At 36.2% G+C, this 14,386-nt stretch overlaps 1 protein-coding gene across 2 annotated transcripts in view; it reads left to right on the top strand.

Annotated features, from left to right (window-relative positions):
• Positions 1 to 14,386, top strand: part of LOC124612951 (beta-mannosidase) — a 420,275-nt gene that overhangs the window by 271,211 nt on the left and 134,678 nt on the right. For both annotated transcript variants that reach the window (XM_047141471.1, XM_047141479.1), the window contains exons 3-5: positions 1,965 to 2,114; positions 2,223 to 2,365; positions 12,415 to 12,620. In XM_047141471.1, coding sequence (XP_046997427.1) covers positions 1,965 to 2,114; positions 2,223 to 2,365; positions 12,415 to 12,620 — 499 coding nt within the window. The remainder of the gene's footprint in view (positions 1 to 1,964; positions 2,115 to 2,222; positions 2,366 to 12,414; positions 12,621 to 14,386) is intronic.

Raw genomic sequence — 14,386 nt, 5'->3', positions numbered from 1 at the left:
TAAATTCAAATGATAAATATCTTGTTCAGACTAATTGTGACATCCAATGTCATGATAAAGCTATTTTGAACATGTTTGTACACAAGAACTTGACAAGGTTCTATGTATGAATGATCTTCTAAATGTGATTCCCTTGTTGTTATGTAGCCAAATGCGTACAATTGTATTGTTAATGTAAATAACAGTGATGAAAATGGAACATTTTATTCATTAGTGCTGTCGTGATCATGTTTTATATTTTGGGTTTATGTATGTTTTTGACTTCTTAGGCTACACTCATTATGGAGGTATCTTTCTGAATGGAGTGTCATAGATATATGACTTTCCTATAACAATGTCTTCATCCCAGCTCTGATTTGATATTTCTTTTTCACTGACATATTTCCTTTGAACCAGATTATGTTTGGTTTAAAGACTTAGCACTCGACCACAACTTAGATCGAATCATTGAGCCAATGGTAAACCAGTACCATTCGTACAGTTGCCACATCTCAAGATGACTTTCCACTTCAGTATTTATGTTGGGTGATCAGTTTTATGGACCATATTGAAATGAAACATGATTATGTTACAATGCAGGATGGTGTGAATTTAGTCTACAATGATGCAGACTTTGTAGGCTGTCTTTTACAATCAGTTGGCAGGCCCCACAATTGTTCAGACAATTTATGTCATTATATTATTAAATCGTGTAGGCTGTAACTGAAGAGCCTTCAGCTTGTCCTTGGGAACCATTTATGCAATATCTACATTAACATCCACATGACTACTCTGTAGTTCACACTTCAATGCCTGGCACTTTCACTCTATTTTTGTACCATTTCACATTCAAACAGGGCACAGGAAAAATGAGTACTTAAATCCTTCTGTCTGAGCTCTGATTTCTTTTATTTTATTACAGTGGTCATTTCTCCTTGTGTGGGTGGGTGTCAAAAAATCGTTTTTGCATACATAGGAGAACATTGGAGATTGGAATTTTGTGAAAAGATCTCTCCACAATGAGAAATGACTTTGTTTTAATGATTGCTGCCCTAGCTTGTGTATCACATCTGTAACATTCTCTCCCTCATTTCACAGTAATACAAAAAAAGCTGACCTTCTTTCAACTTCTTAGATATTCTTTGTTCTATCTGGTAAGGATCCCATACTGCACAATAATACTCTAGTAGCTGATGTGCAAATGTGGTGTAGGCTGGCTCTTTAGTAGACCTGTTGTATCATCTAAGTGCTCTGCCAATAAAATGCAGTCTTTAGCTTGCCTTCCCCACAACTTTATCTAAGTGTTTGTTCCAGTTTAAGTTGTTTGTAATTGCAATTTGTAGGTATTTAGTTGAATTGAAAGCCTTTAGATTTGTGTGTAACCAAAATGTAATGGATTTCTTGTAGTACTCATATGCATGACATACACTTTTCATAATCTAGGGTCAACTGCCAAATCATATCATAGGGATATCATGTCCAAATCACTTTGCAATTGTTTTGATCTTTTGAATACTCTACTAGGTGGCACATGACAGCATCATCTGTAAACAATCTAAGACGGCTGCTCAGATTGTCTCCTAAAACATTTATATAGATTAGAAACAGCAGAGGACCCATAATACTTGGTGAATACCAAATATCACACTAGTTTTACTCAATGACTTTCTGTCTGTTAGTACAGATTGGGTCCTCTCTGACAGGAAATATGAATTCAATTGCACAATTGAGATGACGCTCCGTAGATCCACAATTTGATTAGAAGCTGCTTGTGAGGATCAGTACTAGAGCCTATGTGACATCTATTTCCATTTCTCCATCAGATTTCATTTTATTGACTAATATTGACAGTTGTGGTAATGAATCAAAAGTATCCAAGAAGAAAAATTTTGTATCCAGCTCAGTTAAAAGGACAACACAACAGGGACAAAAAAAATTGTTATGAACAGTATTGTACTAATACCATGAAAATTACCTCTTTACAGGTATTAAGATACCAGGCCGTGTACCTGGTGGAATCTTGTCAGACCTCAGGGCAGCTGGAGTTATTACAACTGACATCCATTACCGTTTCAATGATTTAAATCTACGATGGGTGTCCTATGACAATTGGACATATTCAACAACATTCTATGGTATGTTTCACACTATTGCACAGTGCATGCTTTTTTTTCTTTCACATATGTATTCCTTAAAACAAAATACTCATTTCCTAGCTGTTCTATTTCTTTTATTTTTTACAGTGAAAGGCACAACAAACAAGAATATCAGTTTGGTGTTTCATGGGATAGACACTGTATCTGATATATATTTGAATGAAATTCATATTGGCTCTACAGAAAACATGTTTCTTCGTTACTCTTTTCCAATCACTGAAGTTGTACAGGTTTGTAACAACAGTCTTTTTCAAGTAATAGTCAACAAATATCTTATGACTATCAATCTCTGCACAAAACAGGACTGTGATGTACTGATATATACTGTATGCCTCTTATAACAGTTGTCAAGTACATTTTCTCTTGTGTTTCAGGAGATGTTTGCAATTTTGTTTTTGTAATATATGAATAGAATTAGCTCAATCAAATACAGCTCATAATAAGAGTCATGCAATGCCCAGTGTTACTGGAAGAAGTCAATTTGTTATTTGTTGCAAACAAAATGTTTTTAAAGTGGAATTTTATGTGTGCATTTGAAAGGGTGGTCCAAAATTAGTCTAGTGCAATATTTAACAGCATGTATTATACAACAAAATTTGAGAAGTAATCAGCACTCCAGCAGTGAATGATTAGCACTGCTGCATGGTCCAGCACAAGAGATGGGACAATCTGAGCAAGGGAGGCATGACCAGCAAAAGTTTAGCAATATGGCAACTATAGAGGTCACAGCATCTGACTCTCATTTTAATCCTAAAGCAGACAATTAAATGCTTTGTGGATTGCACTTTTGGCAGGCAACATGTTTCTTTCAGCATCATTATAGCTGTAGACCTTTTATATCTGTTATGCAATAGTTGCTGTTTCTTGAGAGTTGCTTTACAGTGACTGTGTATCATGAAGAGTCTCGCCCATCATGAACTGAGCTATGAGGTATGTATCTGCCCAGTGCTTGGTCATCTGTTCTTTTAAACATAAGCCGCAGTTGCTCTGTGTCAATGATGAACAGACAATGACCTGTAAACTGATTGTGGTGCACCACTGATCTGTGGGTGGCCCCCATCACTGTTGTTTCCTCGAACTCATCTCATGGTAAATTATGTATAAAGTTGGAATAACAACAATATGCAAAGGATAGATTGCTACTCACCTTATAGAGGAAGCATTGAGTCACAGACAGGCACAATGAAAAAGACTGCCAAAATATTAAAGCTTTGGAGCAAAGTCCTTCTTTTACAGTAGAAATCACACACACATTCAAACAAACACAACTCTCACACTTACATGGTCATTGTCTCAGGATCCTAGAGCCCAATGGCTTCAACTGTTGTTATCAGCAGGCTGTAAACTGTACACTGAATAATAGGGTTCAGAATAATGCAATTTGAAAAAGTGTCATATCCATCCCTGAGGAATATAAAATGGAGCACTCAGAAAGTCCACATTCTGTATTGTGAGAATTGTCGTAAGGAGAAAATTTTTTGCTTGAAACAAGAATTGGCATGCCATTAAATGATGGTTAAAAATCATGTAAAGTATCAGAAATTGCAAGATAAATAAGTGTAAACATGTACTGCAATTTAGCAAAAAGTTGCTCTCTCTTCATGGACAGTGATTGTGTCAAAAATTGCTCAAGATAGCTACTAAAAAGATTTATTCAGAATCAACAAAACTTTTTAAACTGAATAACTATGAGTGCCTCAGTGATACAAATAGCCGTACCATAGGTGCAACCACAATGAAGGGTTATCTGTTGAGAGGCCAGAAAAACGTGTGGTTCCTGAAGAGGGGCAGCAGCCTTTTCTGTAGTTGCAGGGGCAACAGTCTGGATGATTGACTGATCTGGCCTTGTAACACTAATCAAAACTGCCTTGCTGTGCTGGTACTGCGAATAGCTGAAAGCAAGGGGAAACTACAACCGCAATTTTTCCCAAGGGCATGCAGTTTTACTGTATGGTTAAATGATGATGGTGTCCTCTTGGGTAAAATATTCCGGAGGTAAAATAGTCCCCCATTTGGATCTCCGGGTGGGGACTACTCAAGAGGACGTCATTATTAGGAGAAAGAAAACTGGCATTCTACAGATTGGAGTATGGCATATCAGATCCCTTAATCAGGCAGTTAAGTTAGAAAATTTAAAAAGGGAAATGGACAGATTAAAATTAGATATAGTGGGAATTAGTGAAGTTCGGTGGCAGGAGGAATGAGACTTCTGGTCAGGTGAATACAGGGTTATAAATACAAAATCAAATAGAGGAAATGCTGGAGTAGGTTTAATAATGAATAAAAAAGTAGGAGTGTGGGTAAGCTACTACAAACAGCATAGTGAACGCATTATTGTGGCCAAAATAGACACAAAGCCCACGCCTACCACAGTAGTACAAGTTTATATGCCAACTAGCTCTGCAGATGATGAAGAAATTGAAGAAATGTATGATGAAATAAAAGAAATTATTCAGATAGTGAACAGAGATGAAAATTTAATAGTCATGGGTGACTGGAATTCGAGAGTAGGAAAAGGGAGAGAAGGAAACGTGGTAGGTGAATATGGATTGGGGGTAAGAAATGAAAGAGGAAGCCGCTGGTAGAATTTTGCACAGAGCATAACTTAATCATAGCTAACACTTGGTTCAAGAATCACAAAAGGAGGTTGTATACATGGAAGAAACCTGGAGATACTGGAAGGTTTCAGATAGATTATATAATGGTAAGACAGAGATTTAGGAACCAGATTTTAAATTGTAAGACATTTCCAGGGGCAGATGTGGACTCTGACCACAATCTATTGGTTATGAACTGTAGATTAAAACTGAAGAAACTGCAAAAAGGTGGGTATTTAAGGAGATGGGACCTGGATAAACTGAAAGAACCAGAAGTTGTATAGAGTTTCAGGGAGAGCATAAGGGAACAACTGACAGGAATGAGGGAAAGAAATACAGTAGAAGAAGAATGGTTAGCTTTGGGGAATGAAATAGTGAAGGCAGCAGAGGATCAAGTAGGTAAAAAGACGAGGGCTAGTAGAAATCCTTGGGTAACAGAAGAGATACTGAATTTAATTGATGAAAGGAGAAAATACAAAAATGCAGTAAGTGAAGCAGGCAGAAAGGAATACAAATGTCTCAGAAATGAGATTGACAGGAAGTGGAAAATGGCTAAGCAGGGATGGCTAGAGGACAAATTTAAGGATGTAGAGGCATATATCATTAGGGGTAAGATAGATGCCGCCTACAGGAAAATTAAAGAGACCTTTGGAGAAAAGAGATGCACTTGTATGAATATCAAGAGCTCAGATGGAAACCCAGTTCTAAGCAAAGAGGGGAAAGCAGAAAGGTGGAAGGAGTATATACAGGGTCTATACAAGGGCAATGTACTTGAGGACAATATTATGGAAATAAAAGGAGATGTAGATGAAGATGAAATGGGAGATATGATACTGCATGAAGAGTTTGACAGAGCATGAAAGACCTAAGTCGAAACAAGGAGTAGACAACAATATTCCATTATAACTACAGAGAACCAGTCTTGACAAAACTCTACCATCTGGTATCCAATACTTATATTTTCAAAAATTGATTTTTTTGATTGATATAATTTCTAAAACTACTGCACAAATTATTGATGGGTTTGCACAGGTAAGCTGAATATGGCGTGACGTTCTGTATAGGCTTTATTTTGTCAAAATTGGATCATCAAAAAAAGAAAGAAAGAAAGATTGTGACTTGAAGTTCTACTGACTCCAGCTTGTCCTTCTGCTTTCTGTTTGCTCATGAATCTTCAAAACTACTAGACAAATTTTCATGGGGTTTTCACAGGACTTGAGTATAGCTTGAGGCATCATACAGGCTTATTTCATCAATATTCAATCACAGAAAAGTCACAGTTTTATCTTTTAGATATCTGTCTGTTTCTCTGCTTGAAAACATTAATCTACAAAACTACCAGACAAATGTTCATGAGGTTTTCACAGATAATTTGAACATCATCAAAATCACAGCAAGGAAAAATGATTTTGTAATTGAAGGTTTTAGCCATACTAATATCATAAATGTGAAAGTAATTGTGCTGTTACGCTTTCACGACTGACCCACTGAACTGATCTCGATGAAATTTGGTACGAAGGTAGCTTGAATGCTGAGGAAGAACAGGCTACTTTAGAAAGTGTATAGTACAAGATACTTATAGAAAGTGTTTAGTACACGATACTTATTGATCTGAAGAATATTACATGAATTAGGGAAAATGTTTACACTTTTGACTTTTGATCTTTATCATATTTGTGAAAATACATTTATTGGTTGATATGTTATATGATTCAAAGCAATTAATACAATGCTAATACAATCTTTACTGTATTTAATACATACTTCCAACTATTTGTTGTATAATATGCACATTGTATAACATATAGCTACTTGAATAGCGTAATGTGTAGATGTGTGCTCTTGCCCAAGCTCCTCTGTATGCACTACTTGACAACAACACTTCACATGCTAATGCTTCATGCACTGGGACGGCTTGAGAGGGACAGAGTGAGATGCACTTCATGAGCTATTCTTGCTCAAACAGGTGGACAGGTGAGGCGAGCTGATGTTACTGCACATGCAGTAGCTTACTTACTCACTGTCCCTCATCGTAACAAAACTACTAATTTGTGAGTGCAGCTGTGGGTAACAGCTAGTGATGCTCTTCTGAGCAGTAAAAATGTTTTTTTGCCAGAGGCTGATTATCCCAAATGACGATTCTATAAGATAACAGTGCATGAAAATATCCAAAGTAAGCAGCACAGATGGGATCCTTACATGTAGAAGATGCAATTATGTGTAGAATGAAGTCTTTTTTGGAAGATCTAAGATGTAGCAGAACCAATTAAATTTGCTATCAATGCACATACCCAAGAACTTATCAGAGCCCATTTTGTGTATTTTTTGTCTATGACATCTTATATTTATATCATCTTGTTCTTTCTTTGTCACATGAAATTGTACATAATGAGTTTTTTGTCATTTAGGGAGAGTCAGTTACAGATGAACCAGTTAAGGATATCATCAAATACACTGTTAGCCCATTTCCATTGCCAAGGTCCCTACCACGCACTTATGTGGTGGCGCTTGACCTGTGGGGTAAGTTGGTTTGAATCCTGATTGTGAAAAAAAATTTCTCTTCCCGTATTTGGCTGCCGAGAGGAGGAGAAGTAATGGCACAAAGGAAAGTTCATAATCACCAGACTTCTGTGCCATCATCCTGATTTAAATACCAAACCGCTCCACAGTGTCTCATGAAGTGAAGGCATGTGACACTGTTGATGGTGATCTGTCAGTCAGATGGGGACATTAGGCTTGGCAGCCCCTTTGATTCTATTTGCGAGGAGCAGGCTTTCTGCTGGCACCGTGTTTCACCCTCTCCCTTCTCTCAAAATCATCATCATAAAACACAAACATTATACTACACACACACACACACACACACACACACACACACACACACACACACACACACATCACACATACACAATACCATGTAGTATTACAAGTAGTGTGTAATGAAGCATGTTGTAAATAAACAAAAAAAAATACACAGTTAGCAGAGGCTTCCAGGATTCCTTGCTGTTTTATTCACTAGGAGAGAAACATCATATGCAAAGATGGTGAATTTGCTCATGGTAGTGGAACAGAGAGGGTGGTCTTTTGTAAACATAACAAACGGGAAGGGATCCAGCACTGAACTTGATGGCACTCCAGTGTTTACTGTGCTCCACTTACATAAATCAGGGATTCCATTACTGTTTGTAATTGTTACTTTCTGCTGCCTGTCTGTTAAATAAGATGTTATCCAGGTCTGCATTATTTTGCTTAACTCACAGGATTCTGTTTCATTAAGCAGAATTTCATGGTTGTCAGAGTCAAAAGCATTCGATAGATCACATAGGATTTTGATTTATGGCAGCTTGCTGTTAAACTGTTGTAGAATTTGACTGGTGAAGAAGAAAATAGCGTCATCTATCGATAGGCCATGCTGGACACCAAACAGAATGTTTTGGTTATGCAGATGATTAGCAATACTCCTGATCACCAGTTTCATTAGGACCTTAGTAAAATTTGTTAACGAGGATATTGGGTGGTATTTAGTTAGATCAGGTTTTCACCCTGCTTGAAAACTGGTTTCACAGATACATGTTTTAATTTCAGTGAAACAATGCCTTGATGTAGGGATCTGTTAAAAATATGTGATACAGCACTGCACTTATACATTAATGACAGTGCCTAAGTATCCTTGTACGAATATTATCTAGCCCAGAAGAATTTTTTACTTTTATCCCTTTGATTATGCTCTTGATCTCATTAGGTGTTATGGGCATTACATGCTAGTTTTATGTAGAAGGGCTATGAGTGGAGTACTTTATGTGCTAGGAGTTAATCTGGATTATTGAAAAAGCATTTAGGAATGCATGTCAATGATTTGATAAAATTTCACTGTATAATGCACCAGAAGACTTTGTAGTCAAAGAAAGGAGGCTTTGAATGTGTCATGGAAGTTGTGGTTTTACTGGTTAAATTCATAAAAATCTCATGTCCTAAGTCATATACAGTTCAAAATGTTTCCTGAAGATGCTGACAGCAAATACAGTTATTTGGTTTTTTGTACTGAATGAACATGGCTAAGCCATGATAAAATAGTTAACTGATGAAACTGATTTTCTTGACTGAAAAGAATAGAAGTCACACTGGATTAAAAAAATGTGGATTATTTGTGTGACTTAGCATTTCTGTTTGATATTACTAGTCACAATTGTGATTTTATTTTATTGCATGATGCATTTCAAGGCCTGGGGGCTCATCTTCTGGTGCTTTGACAGGTTTTGGTTAAAGCATGTCTGTTCCCAGTGGTGAAGCACAGTATGAGTAAACTTGTTTGTGTACAAATATACACTTTTCATTCTACGGCACATTTTGTAAACACAAGTCAAAGAATTGTAAACTGGAAATTCTTTGACTAGTTTTGACTAGTGTTTACCATATGTGCCATAGATGAAAAGTGTATACTTGTACATGAACATGTTTACTAATACTGTGCTTCAAAACCACTGAAAACAGACCAGAATTAACCTAAATCTGGGGAAAAAATTATGTAGACTTCAAAGCACCTGAAATTGAGCCCCCAGGGCACAAAATGAATCGTGCATTGAAATAACATCATGAATGTGACTAAATGCAGTTGTTCTTTATTTTTAAAAAGTAATAAAGTCACAGAAGAAACACTGACAGCAATGGATAAAATTAAATTACTGATCAGTTAAAAATGTCAATATGTGACTGCAAGGCAAATATGAATTGCTTACTCAACTTTGTGGCCATATTTTTTTCTTTTAAATGAAAGCCAAATCTGTTTAAAAAATTGTTTAAACCAAACTGAATTGAGGTTATTACATGTATTGTCCTAATTACAGGAAAGTTTATGAAAAGTTAAATGACAACTTTAAGAGAGGATACAATGGAAAACTTGGTAACTTGATATCAGCCTTCAAGGCATGTTTTGCTGATTTTTACTAGTTAAAGCAGTTTATTTAGTAACCTGTTTGTCATTATGCCTGAAAATGTATTACAACTAGTGCAGCTTAAACTCACCAACATGCAAATTGTCTTTGAGGTATGACACTGCTACCTTGTTATACAGTTTGCAGAACATGTATATATTTCTTCATGTTTTACTTGCTCTATGCACTTTAACAGTCACTGTTGCTACAACTTTCTTATGGGCACTGATACCAGTTTCAATGTGGACTTCCTCAAAGAGGTCATATCTTTTTGTTGCCATTAAGTTTAAGGTATTTACATCATGAGTGGGCTTCTGAACTAATTGTCTGAATTAGATTTTGCAGGATGTCTTGCACAATCTCAACTTACTAATGTGTAACTACCCCGGTCTGTTGTTGGATAAATAAAGTCTCCTCCAGATATAGCAGTATGATTGGGGAACACATGAATTAGCAAGCTGACAGTCTCTCCTGTTTTCAGTTGAAATTTGATACTAGTCTCTTCATCAGTAGCATGTAATTACAAGTTTATATTCACCCTTGATACTGAGTCTTGCCCAAGTAATCATGCATATCTCTGCAAATCCGAGTTTCTTGTCTATTGCAACAAATTCACCTCCTTATTTCCTGTTAACTTATCATTTCAATATACACTTACATTTAGTCCACAAATTTCACTGCTTTCTATCTGAGGTTTAGCTAGCCTTCTGTATCTAGTATTAGATGAGCTCCATGGCTTTTAGGAGTGCTTCAAACTCCAGGACTTTGCTGCAAATGCTTTACTAGTAGATGACTAGGATTTTAATGAGCTCATTTGTGGGGGGCATTTCTTTGAGTGTCTTCTGTGTGTATCATTATCTGGACTGGATGGAGATTCAATCAATGTGAAAAAATCTCACATGCACTCTATTAACAGTCAGACACTTGGGTAGCAGCCACTGATGTGCAGTGTACTGCAGACCCATTTATAGGGCTGTAAAGTTCTCTGTGTTTTGGTACAAATTCAGGAAACTGCAGCCTAGCTTGTCCCAGAACCTCTGAAGTCTCTGATTTAAGCTTTCTACTTGGTTCAGAAACAGCCACAATCAGTTCTGGGAACAATGCTGCAGACTGTGAATTTCATTGTAACTCTTTGTCCACGGCTAGTCTTCCCTACTTCCTCTGCCAGTCCTGGAGTGAAACGAGTATGGCACCAGAACCCAGGTGACAGGAGTCACTTGTTTCAGCTTGTGCCACAACTTGTATCTGAATACACCCTCAGTGGGTACTGCAAAAGCCTCATTGGTATATTGAATGAGAGCTCACAAGCATAAACACTGAGTGTGTAGATGATCTTTCCCATCTTTACCAGTATTTGCCATAAATTTGAATTGCTGACAGTTAACAGGCTCCTCCCCTGTACAGAACCCCTAGATCTCTCTCTTTCTTATTTACTATGCCATCTGCAATCTTAACTGTTGAAATGTGGTGCAACCCAACATAAGTTTGTGTTTTGCTTTCTCCATATTTGTTGTTTTCAGTTATTTTCATTTCCAGATTTTCATTGTATCTTCTTGGATCCCCTCAAAGACATTTCTGAATAGCTTTGTTTAAGTCAGCATTTTCTTTTATGGCCCTATTAACATTTACTTCAAACTCTTATTTCCCCATTAGTAATTGCCTCATTCCATTTGAGACTTACCATTCTTTTGTTCTCTTTCTACTACAATATCTTATGCTGATAGCATGGGTGTCTTTGTTAAACAATTGTGTCTCTTGTCTCTGCATGTTTAACATTCATTTTCTATGATATTGAACTTGTTCAGGATTTAATCTTGTATAATGTCCTCTTTATGAATAAGTTCTCATAATTTACATTTCTGACTTCTTGCATGATGAGTCTGTTTCTATGTAGACTATGATTACTTGACATTCTGAAGTAGTTTAGGACTGTAACATCCTGAACAATTTTGTTATTTCCAGAATTCCATCTCTGTTTTTATAACTGAGCTTGTTAACAAGACAGTTAATTAATTAATTAATTAATTCATTATTTTTGATAGATCTCATCATGAAGGAGAACTTTCAGGGATTCAAAGAAGTGGAATGAGTCAAAGTATGTATTAACCTTCACAATACCAAGGGCGGCAGGGGGTGGGGGTGACTTTCCACCTACATGTTGAAAATATTGAAATTACTCATGTGCTTTATAATTTAAAATTTTGAAAAAAAAAACCATCTATATATCTTTAAATGGTATGTTCTGTATAAAAGTCAGTTACAATTAATGAAATTTGTATTTCTTAGAAATTTTTCTGGTAGTCATAAAGTACGCCTACCATACGTGGCATAGGTGAGATTGTCCTAAAAGATATTTACATGTTCTATTTAAATGTTAGTATCTATTTAAAAAGTATGTGGTTGATAAAAGTTAACAACAATTAATGATATTTGTTCATTTTTATTTTTCCCTTATTATACCATGTTATGGAAAATGCACTGGTATTGCTGGGACTAATGTGAGAATCTTAACCTGTATACTTCATTAACAATAGACTGTCACTATATTGCTAAATGCTATGCATTAGTAAGAAAGTATTTCATGCATATACTCCAAAAAATGCACTGTTTCCACTGAACATCTTTATAGTATCATCCATTCAACAGATGGAAGTTGTTACTAATAAGTCTGGTGTGGATATGTGTGTGTGTATGTTTTCTTTTTTTTCCCTTTTCTTGAAGTTGGACTTAAACTTGTGTGTTTATTTGCAGGCTGGTAACAATACACTGGAAGTAAAGATCAGATCAGCAGTGGTAGCAGCAAATTCTAGCTGTGAAAAACAGGCAGCAAAGCATATTGTTCCACCTAAATGTGTCCCTTCCTATTACCATGGAGAATGTCATGTTAATCACTTACGTAAAATGCAGGCATCATTTGCATGGGACTGGGGTCCTGCTTTTCCTTCTGCTGCTATTTGGTGAGAATTATATGTTCTTACTGTAATTTAGTACATTGGAAGTAATTATTAGTAATGTGAGAAATTGCAGAATTGATGACTGTTCTTGTGATGTCCTTAACTTTTAGCACTTCATTGTCAAGAACTGATAGCAGTCTTGTTACAAAGCTGTAATATTCTTTAGTTCACAAGATAATCTAAAACTGACCTCAGTGTAGGCCTTCTGCATATGATGTGTAACCTGCTGTCTCCCACAGTTGTCTTCTTTTTGAATAGATATTATCCAATAATTGGCTTCATTACAATTTAATTTGTTAATATTTATTTGTTGTTCTATTGCATTATAAACTACATAATTTTTTTCCATGTGTGTCAATAATCCTATGTCACATACAGCTTTAAATGACAATTTCTAGTTAAAAAGTATTCATAAGCTGTCTGTGATCAATTAAATGATTTATTTTGTATTTGAATCTTTCTTCATAACCTCCATGATATATTAGTTGTCTCTCTCTCTCCCTCTCTAACTCTCTCTCTATTTTTCTCCCATCCTCCCTGTGTTCTTCACTGCCATTGCTGGCCATATCCCTGTTCTCATCTATTGCTGACTTCGCTAGCAACTGAATTTTCTGTTCTGCCCTGTTCAAAATGGTATAGCTGTTTATATTTGGACATATGTTTGAGGCAGTTACTACATAAGTCATGGTGCTACACATTGTAAAGAGACAATTCATTAATTTTTTGAGATGCAAGTATATGATGTTCCCCTAAGCAGGAGGGGAAACTACACTTCTACATATTTAAAACATGTTTTGAGCTCATGAATGATTACCTAATCAGCTCTTCTGTAGAAATCTTTGTAAATATAAAAAGCACTAATAATGGGAAATCCAGCTTGTTCTATTTATTCTTGAGGTACAAGTCTATAATGTTGATGCAATATTTTTATGCCTTTTGAAGGCTTTTAATTAAGTTCCATACCATCAGCATGTCAGTAAGGTACACTCCTACAGCTAATTTAATTCAATATCAGATTGGATAATAGACATCCTTTTCAGTGGAACTCAGTGTGTAGTGTGGAATATAGGGTGTGCATCAGGGAAGTGTCTGAGCAACTGGTGTGTGCTCCTGTGTAAAATTCCGTTAACTACAAAGAGAGAGAAAAATTCCAACAACAAAAAATAATTAGTGTTAGGTACTGAAATTTCAAGAACACACTTTTCTAGGTAACATTTTTAAGTGATTAACACTGCAAGATCACAGGTTAATGTAAGCATGAGATAAGCCATTGCAAATGTGAAATGCTGGTACATTTGTGGGACTTGCCATTGCCAGATTGAGCACACTGTGCATATTGTTGTTTATTCTGTGAAAGAAAATGTAGACTGTTGTTTATTTTTGTTTTATTTGTGTTCTTTCTTTTCAAAACACTTTGCTCCTTGCATGGGACTGATTCAGCCTTTTGCAAGTAAAGCTTTAACTTTCCTGAAACAGTACTTGTCTAAATTAATTACATGGATGCTGAGGAGTGCTATGAACTGGTGACCCTCAAACAAGCAGAAACATACAAGTGAAAATACAGAGTTGGTTGATATCATCAGGTCCAAGGATGATACGAACACATAGGCAAGAACAGTTATTAGGCATTCAAGACAAGCTACGGAGACAAATCAGGGATTTGAAACCAGCAGTAGCAGAGCAAAATAGTTCAGTGATGAGTCCACAGACAGTAGTTAGCGGCAGATGTGCAATGCAACCAAGCCACAGATGAAAGTATCAATGATGCA

Source organism: Schistocerca americana, chromosome 1, assembly GCF_021461395.2.
Source record: "Schistocerca americana isolate TAMUIC-IGC-003095 chromosome 1, iqSchAmer2.1, whole genome shotgun sequence".
Lineage (NCBI taxonomy): Eukaryota > Metazoa > Arthropoda > Insecta > Orthoptera > Acrididae > Schistocerca > Schistocerca americana.
The sequence above is the reverse complement of the archived record's forward strand: the minus strand, read 5'-3'. Positions and strand labels throughout refer to the sequence as shown.